General features: G+C 46.2%; 1 protein-coding gene across 2 annotated transcripts in view; it reads left to right on the top strand.

The window, feature by feature from the left end:
* The first annotated feature begins 164 nt into the window (after window positions 1-164).
* The window catches only part of zdhhc9 (zinc finger DHHC-type palmitoyltransferase 9), a 17,774-nt gene continuing 9,353 nt past the window's right edge, over window positions 165-8,585 (top strand). Inside the window, exons 1-3 of one of the 2 annotated variants that reach the window (XM_035532145.1) lie at window positions 165-751; window positions 863-1,156; window positions 8,201-8,361. In XM_035532145.1, coding sequence (XP_035388038.1) covers window positions 981-1,156; window positions 8,201-8,361 — 337 coding nt within the window. In that variant the 5' untranslated portion in view covers window positions 165-751; window positions 863-980. Of the gene's footprint in view, window positions 1,157-8,200; window positions 8,362-8,585 lie in introns of both variants that reach the window. The other variant, XM_035532144.1, reaches the window with a different exon arrangement.

Genomic DNA, 8,585 nt, shown 5'->3' with positions numbered 1-8,585 from the left:
GTAAAAGAAGTATTTCCTAGTGAGCAGAGAGTCTGTTGTCTTGGTTTGTCGTTTTGAATGTGGGTTTTTCGTTCACTGATATGATTGAAACGAATATTTGCCTGTCCTCCTTTGTTCCTGGTTGTACTGGCCCTTTAAGACGGAACAGCTCAATCTAGGCGTGTTTCCTGGTCCCATTGAGAATCCAGGTTTATATCTTGCGGTGAAAATTCGGCGATCAAGCTAAAAGAATTTGCTTTTCACACCACACGGGTTGTTGCGGAAGATTTGACAGCAGCGTGTCCAGGGCCGCCGCATACCTGAGCAGGACAGACCCTGGACGCGCCTGGATCTGCTTGTTTACGGCGCTACCATGTCATGAATGTCGGGCGGTCAAGGTCCACGATCCAGATGTGGCAGCGGGACTCCTTCATCACACTGCTTATGCTCTCCGTTTCTAACCTGGATCAATTCTGAACGAAACGTCTTCCTTTTTTCTTTTCCGTTCCTATTTTCGCGTTTTGCATGTGTGTGCGTTTTGAAAGCCGATGTTGGACATTTTCGTCGCTGGAAAAGGACGGTTTGCGAATTCCACGAGATAATTTTACTTCGCTTTTAATAGCAGATCAATACATCATATACATAAATACGTAATATGTAGAAATGTATTTTCCTTAACCTTAGGAAGCAGACGGCGCTTTAAAGCCCGCTGAACATGTGAAACCCCGATTAACAGGATGGCTTTGTATTTGTGCGCGTCACACGGCCAAAGGTTCGCTCAGATCCGTCCAGTTCTGGAGGAAATGTTTTCTTTTTTGGAGTTTCCCGAAATTTAGTTATACGGCGTAATTATAATCGATATCTGCTTCACTCTCTATTACAGTGACTAATGAATATTTCGCCTGATATCTACTGAGTTACCGGAGGAGCGTTAATACTCTGCTGCAGTGATTTGAACAAAGACTGAATTCAGTGTCTAATAATCGCTGGCCTGACATCAAATGATCATTATGTCGGCGGTAATGATTGCGAAGAAGGTCACTCGAAAGTGGGAAAAACTCCCAGGGAAGAATAGTTTCTGCTGCGACGGACGCGTGATGATGGCTCGCCAGAAAGGCGTGTTCTACCTGACGCTGTTTCTGATCACGGGGACCTGCGCTCTCTTCTTCGCATTCGAGTAAGTGGCTCCTTAAAGCCATACTGGCAGGTGTCCGGGGTGTGGGCCACTGGCCTTATAGCCCTACATGCTTTACTGCGAGATCCACACCAAGGCCCAGGGTGGCTTTTACGGCTTGCGTTCCCCCATTCCCGTAAACCCGACAAGTTTAGAGCTGATTTTAAGGTCTATCTCATCAGCAAAATGCGAAGTTGACTGCAGTCTCTAGCCTGTAATGCCTGAACAATGAACCCTTTCTTCAAAGGGATTCAAGGCCTCCAGAGAACCTGGAAGTGTATTGGGTCCTATTATTGACACCCGCGTGTGTCTGTATGTCTACCTGTCTTTCTCACTCTCTCTGTGAGTATCTGACTGACTCTCTCTCTCTCTCTCTCTCTCTCTCTCTCTCTCTCTCTCTCTCTCTCTCTCTCTCTGTGAGTGACTGTGTATCTGCCTGTGTCTTTCACTCTTTCTGTGAGTATCTGACTGTCTCTCTCTCTCTCTCTCTCTCTCTCTCTCTCTCTCTCTCTTTCTCTCTGAGTGTCTGTCTATCTGCCTCTCTCTCTCTCTCTCTCTCTCTCTCACACATGCTCCCTCTCCTTCCTTTAAATGGATATGTATGCTTGTGTCTTTCATTAGTTTCATATTATTGCTTCTGTTGCATACACCGTGTCAACTAAATCAACAATGATGTATTGGTTTACTGTAGTTCAGGTAATTCTGTCCACAGCACCCATGGATATTATATGAGCTGGTTTACTGCTGGGCCGCTTGCTCTGACTGTACAATAAGGCATCTCTTTCTGTGGAGGAACATGTTTGGTTAAACTTTCTAACTGTAGACATTGCTTTATGGGATGTATTGACCTAAAATAACTCAGAGACATGATTTCTAAACCTTGTCCACCTCTGTCTTCTGCTGGATCTGTTCTACAACACAAGGCATATGGTTGTGGTTGTGTGCCTGTAGCCAGTGAGCAGCGGGACGTGGTTTACAGTGGTGCATCAGTGCTAGCTCAGCGACTATCCGCTAATGGCCAGGGGGTCGTTTGCTGTATACAACATGCACGGTGGGGATGCTGTTAATTACCCCTCATTGGGGGAGATAACATTGAAACTGAGTTGCTGAGCAGAAGTGTAACTCAAAGCTCTCCATTATGGATCAATTCGAGTCATTTGGGCTTTTGGTGTCCATGGCGGCTTAATAATAATGTCATCAACAGACATAAAAAGGCTCAGTGTGTTGTGAGCGAAGTAAATGAAAGAACAAGAGCTCTACGAATGGACTGAACCACTATAATCACAAAACAACAAGCTTAATGCTAACAAGAGGGTTGGATTTTTACAACTGTTTAAGCGTTTCCTAACTGAATATTCCTGGGAGGTGTGTTACACGGTGTTGCAGAGTTTCTGTACAGTCTTGAATTGACTTCACCACTGTTATTGTCCTTTAGGTCATGGGTGTCTAGCCCCAGCTGTGCGGTCTCAGACTTTAAGGTAACACAGAGGCTAAGCTAAGAGAACAGAGACACGATGTCCCTGTTGGGTGTGTGTGTGTGGTCCAAGAGCGGCTGGGTGGAGGTCACTGGCTGGGTGGAGATCATTAGATGGGTGGAGATCACTGGATGGGTGGAGATCACTGGCTGGGTGGAGATCACTGCTCATTAGTAGGACTGGGGCAAATGAGTGGGTGTGGTGGGGTGGTTTGAGGGGCATCTACAGTGAAAGGCTCACTGCTTTAACCTGTTGACCTTGGACAGAATCCTAATGAGTATTAATCTTATTACATTCTTATTTTTTCCAAGTGCTGGTAGTTTTTATTTTTCTCAGTTAGCTGTTTGAATTTAAAGGGACCTGTGCTCCCTCTCTCTCTCCCTTGGATGTGCTTGGGTTCTTTACCCTCAAACTCTGTCATCTGCCTCTGATGTTCCAAAGCAGAGCGGTCCAGTGGGACACATGGAAGCACCCTATGTCCAGCTTCTCTTCTCCGATGGAAAACGTAAAGTCATCAGGCTTTCAGACTGAGAAGACAATCCCATGTGGCAATCACTCTTTGTTCTCCTGCAGGCACCTTGCTCTCCTTGCATGTCTGCTGTAGTGAGGTTACGTGAGGGCCATTAGCAGGCGTGCTTTGCCATGTTCAGAGCAGCAGAGGGGGTGCTGGGCCATGGAGGCCCGTGATGGAGATGTTGGCCCGTGGTGGTGACGTGGCACCTGCTGTCCCATGAGTCCTGCCACGCCCCGCTGTGTGTGGAGTGCAGAGAGAAGGCATTTTGCTGGCCATGCTGACAATACAGTGCTTGTAGCCAGAAGATACTGGACCATGTCTCAGAAACCTTGTTCTCAAAGTGTGGTGTGCCAGAGATGCACCTCTACTTTCCTGTGTATGTGAGCGACTGGGATGTTGGTATTTCTGACCTGCGGGTGGAATGGATGGTGTGTTTTCAGTGACTAGTCTGTGAACATGAAGGGATTTTATTATTTTGGAGGTGAAATATTTGCCTTCCACGACACGTCACTTGGATTTAGGGCTCATCTCAATTATTTCGAAGATGGATTCTTTTTCAGGCTTTATTTCTCAGGAACTCATTCATCTCTCAGCTAAATCCTCCCACTTCCTCCCAGCAGTAATGTATTTTAAGAGAAATGGTCTGAATTGATCTTCAGTGCAAGAGATTTTGCACCTCACGAATGTTCCTCTCTTTGAATTTTAATATTTGAATTTTAATTTCTTATTAAGATTTCTATGGTTCCCTCACATATGTGGCAAGATAATGGTCTTGTTTTCTACCTCTCAGACACATATGCACTCATTTCTTAGTTATGGTCAGCGGGTCCTGGACCGCTGGACACCGACGGCATTTCTACAATTCCTTGGTGGTTAGACCGTTCAAGCTCCCAGATGCCTGAAGGCACCATCTGCTTCTGGAGATTTCAGCTTCGGCTTCCAGCTTCAAGGGCTTCTGGATCACCACCCACAAAACCCCCAGCAAGATGGCCGAGGATTTGGCTTCCTGTGGCAGAGGAGAGCAGGTTTGCTGAGGAGTCTCTCCATTGTCTTATAGACATCTGAGTCCCCAGCAGTTTTTGGCTTGTGTAAATGGCTTTGAGTCTCTTCCTTGGTGACACTCTACTTGCTGACTCCCAAAGACGAGAACTGCCATGCATTTTGGACTTCATTGCCTAATAGTTTCAATACACTCAACATAAAGCCCTGGAGCCAAACTAGCAGTCAGCTTGCTCATGTAAACGTAGCTCTTAGATAGTAAACTGCAGGTGCATCTCAACTGAGCACATGCTGTAATTGCTCTGTACACTCACATCCTCTAAAAAATTAAGCTTTTTAAAATATTTATTTACATTATACATTTCACGTGTAAAATTTATAGCAATTATCAGAGACTTTATTTATAGCATATTAATGTGATATGTTCATTTGCCTGGGCCTCTCTGCAGTTAACTATAACACGCTCTGAACAGACTCACAGCTCATTAACTTTTTACCTTTGCGTTGCACAGACGTCTTTTTTTTAAAAAAAATAGATTTCCATGGCAACACTAAAGTGCTTCAGTGATTAAGACCCTTATATAGCCAGACATCTGAAAGGTCGGAAGATTATCTGCTGCTGTGGTGAAGAGTGGAGCGTGTCTTTGTGAAGCCCAGTAGTGGGATATTTTGGTGTTTTCTTTAAGACAATTATTGTGAGATATGAAAAACACAAAAGAAGGAAAAGAATAACCCATAAATGACCCCCAAATAGGGCTAATCAATACTCTAGTAGTAGAAAGGCTGCATAACACAGAAAAATCAAATATTCAGTAAAACAGAAACATGCTGTGATATGAAATATATTGCAGTATGTTAAATTCTGATGGTAAATCCTCCATGTGTTCCGGGTTGGTCTGCATCACAGGACTGACTGTTGCATTGCTATGATGCCTTAAAACACCCACTGAATTCACTTGAATGTATGAATTTGGTCAGAATGCACCACCAAACTATGATTGGTTGGAAGGCGTAACTACAAAATACGGCCTATGTGTAGTTAACATTATTTCATTATCTATACAATGTTATCTCTTCAGCTCAGAGTTATGAGCTCAAAGTCCAGTCTGTGTGTGTTTAAGAACTGTTGTAATTTCAGTAGAAGTGATGCCGTTGTGTGAGCTATAATGCAGATCAAATCTGCACATAATTAACTTATTGGCACTTTGGACCAATTTTTGTTATTACGAGTAATCTATGCATTACAATTATAATCAATATTACTTAAGTTACAGTGCTTTTGTAGTCACATGAATTATTATGTTAACCACTTTGTGTTTTTTTTAAGTGTTTTAAGTGTTTAAGTGATTTTTAAGTGTTTTCTGGAGTTTTTCCCATTCGAAGACAATACATATATAATTCTCATGCTAATTCCTACGCCGTGTTCTAAAGGTTACTTTAGGAAGGACATTTTGGGAAAGGTTTTCCTCTTTTTTCTTCTTCCGTTGTCTTGGTGCAGGGTCATTGTTACCTCTCCCGTATTCACCCATGGTCAGGCTTACACTGTCATTCTTCTCGTTGGTGGCCGTGTGCTCACTTCCACCGTGACCTCCCTGACTCAGAGGTCAGGCGCTTCTGAAATCCCATTAGTAATGAAGAACCCTCCGCCCCAGGCATGTGTCCTGCTCCACCCGGACACCAGCTGGACCAGTGCAGCAGTATTGATCGGATTCATTCTAACCCATCTTCCTCTCCCCCCGCTTACACACACACACACACACACACACACACACACACACACACACTCGCCCTCGTGCCTCCATTAAGTGAAAAACTGTTGGCTCATAAAAAGCAACTAGAGCATGAGAGGCTCATGTGCACCAGGAAAAGTGTGTGGCTGTGGTGTGGGGTGTGGCCTGGCTATGAGTGCTGTGGTGTGGGGCGTGGCCTGGCTGTGACTGCTGTGGTGTGGGGCGTGGCCTGGCTGTGACTGCTGTGGTGTGGGGCGTGGTCTGGCTATGATTGCTGTGTTGTGGGGCGTGGTCTGGCTATGATTGCTGTGGTGTGGGGCGTGGTCTGGCTATGATTGCTGTGGTGTGGGGCGTGGTCTGGCTATGAGTGCGGTGGTGTGGGGCGTGGTCTGGCTATGAGTGCGGTGGTGTGGGGCGTGGTCTGGCTATGAGTGCGGTGGTGTGGGGCGTGGTCTGGCTATGATTGCTGTATTGTGAGGTGTCTCTTAAGGAGTTAAAGCTGCCTAAAATACTTCTGGAATGTAATTTTACTTGTAGACAAACTGGTTTGAGAATGGAAGTGTTTAAAGGTTATTGTGCAGTGCTTTAATTCTATCTGTGCCTACGCATATAAACAGAGAGTTTTGTTGAGTCACTGTTAACATCGTTAGGAATTGTTAAGGCCTTGGCTAGCAGCCTAGCTGACCATGTGTATGTCCAGCAACTTGAAAATCAGGCAACACGACATTCCTGTCTGCTGGGCTATCGATTGCTGGGACACACGGAGGACGTGTATCAAAGTCCGATCCGTCCGGGAAGCTCGGAGCAGTGATGGGAAACGATGATGGAGCTGATGTGAGACGCGTGGTAGTCATCAGCACAAGGGCACTCGGATGCGCACGCACAAGGAGCTCTGCCAGATTCATGCCTGCTGCAGCTACCTGCAGGCACTGAAAACGACTATCGACCGAATCTGACTGTGTTTGTTGTTTTTTTTTGGTTCCCGTTGTTCATTTGTGATGGAAACGCCACACCAGGAAAACCGATCATACCAGTCCCACTGGTAGAACGCCATCGCTTTGCTGACTCACCCAACTGGTCCACACAGTTCCAGCACAGCCTTACTTTGGCTGCATTTGATGTTGGGAAATGTTCATACTGGAATTGACCTCCCCCACACACACTTCCCCGTAGCACTGCTCTCTTTAAACCCAGAGGACCTGGCACTGTGTCAGAGAGAGTATCAGTGTCCTGCCCAGCAACGCGACATCGCAGAACAGCTTTTCGGATTGGTCAGGCAGAAGCCAGTGCACGGGTTTACGCGTTGCTGTGCCTGGCAACCTGCTCTTTGATTGGCCGGCGGCTTCTAGGGGAACGCCCCGCTCCCCGTCAGCTCTGCGTCCATTTACTAGCTCCTGACGGTGGCCAATCGGCCCCTCCGTGGCCCACTGCTGGGGGCTAGACCACCGCAGTGATCTATAACCCCAACGTTCAGCTGTGTGTGTTCCTCTGGAGGAGGAGTGCCGCACCTCCTCTATTAATAGCCCCATGCAGAGGCCCGTGGAGGTGGCCGAGCTCTGTCTCAGCCTGTGGTCAGAGTGTAGGCTAATGTGCCTGGCTGGAGGCACAGATTTATGGGAGCTGTCCCAGACAGGAGGCAGGAGGCGTTTACTCCAATTCCTGACGCTCTCCTCTGTCTGACCAACGCCTCTTCATCTGCTGAGTGGTTGTGTGCTGTGTTTAGCCACCACGGCTCTGTTCAGAAAACAAACATTCTTATCTTTTTGTTGCTACATTTCAGGCATTTGTTTTGTTCATGGTGGCGCTTAAACTCATAATAAGTGTAATAATACTTATTAACTGAAATTAGGGTTTAAACAAAATATTTGAAAGAACTGGTATTAAAGGCTAGTGCATGTGTAATTATTAAGTATACTGGATAAACTCGTTCAGTTAATGTTAAATCATGAGCAAATAGAGATTATCTTCAGATTACAGCAGTAGTGTTGTAGCTCATACTTCAAGGACATCTTAAATGCCCATGAAATCCACGTCGAGACATTTTTGAGGTTGGAATTCATAAAGCATTTAATTTTATTTTTGTAGCATTAGTACTTTTGAAGATGTGTATCTGTGGTGTTTGGCATAATCTCATGAGGAACGGAGCCACACTTCCTGTGTTTACCTTGGCAGCGTTTTGTGCCTGGAGGATATCCTTCTGCATGGCAATGTGTATCAGAGGACATCGGGACCATTCTCTCTGTCTACACTAAACGCTAATCAGTATACAAACCGTGCGAGCTCAGAACACAGAGGTTGTAACTCTGCTGTCGTGGTTTGACCCCTGCAGGTGCCCGTACCTAGCTGTGCACCTGTCTGCGGCCGTGCCCGTATGCGCCGTGATTCTCTTCCTCTTTGTCATGGCCATGCTGTTACGGACCAGCTTCAGCGACCCGGGCGTGCTGCCCCGGGCCCTGCCTGAGGAAGCCAGCTTCATCGAGATGGAGATCGGTGAGTGGGGGCGGGCGTGTGTGGGGGTGGGTGTGTGTGTGTGGGTTTGAGGGAGTGCATGGGTGTGGGTGTGTGGAATTTCAAGAATGTGGAGTGTAAGTTGTGGACATTAAGGTGTACCGTAGCTTGTCTTCACTGATCATAACTCCCCTATCAATCAGCAGGGTATGAACACACCACAACACACCACAACACACGTGGATAACGATACCCATAAGTCTTTG

Source organism: Electrophorus electricus, chromosome 12 (assembly GCF_013358815.1).
Source record: "Electrophorus electricus isolate fEleEle1 chromosome 12, fEleEle1.pri, whole genome shotgun sequence".
NCBI lineage: Eukaryota > Metazoa > Chordata > Actinopteri > Gymnotiformes > Gymnotidae > Electrophorus > Electrophorus electricus.
Note: the sequence above shows the minus strand (reverse complement) of the source record. Positions and strands in the feature narration are given on the sequence as shown.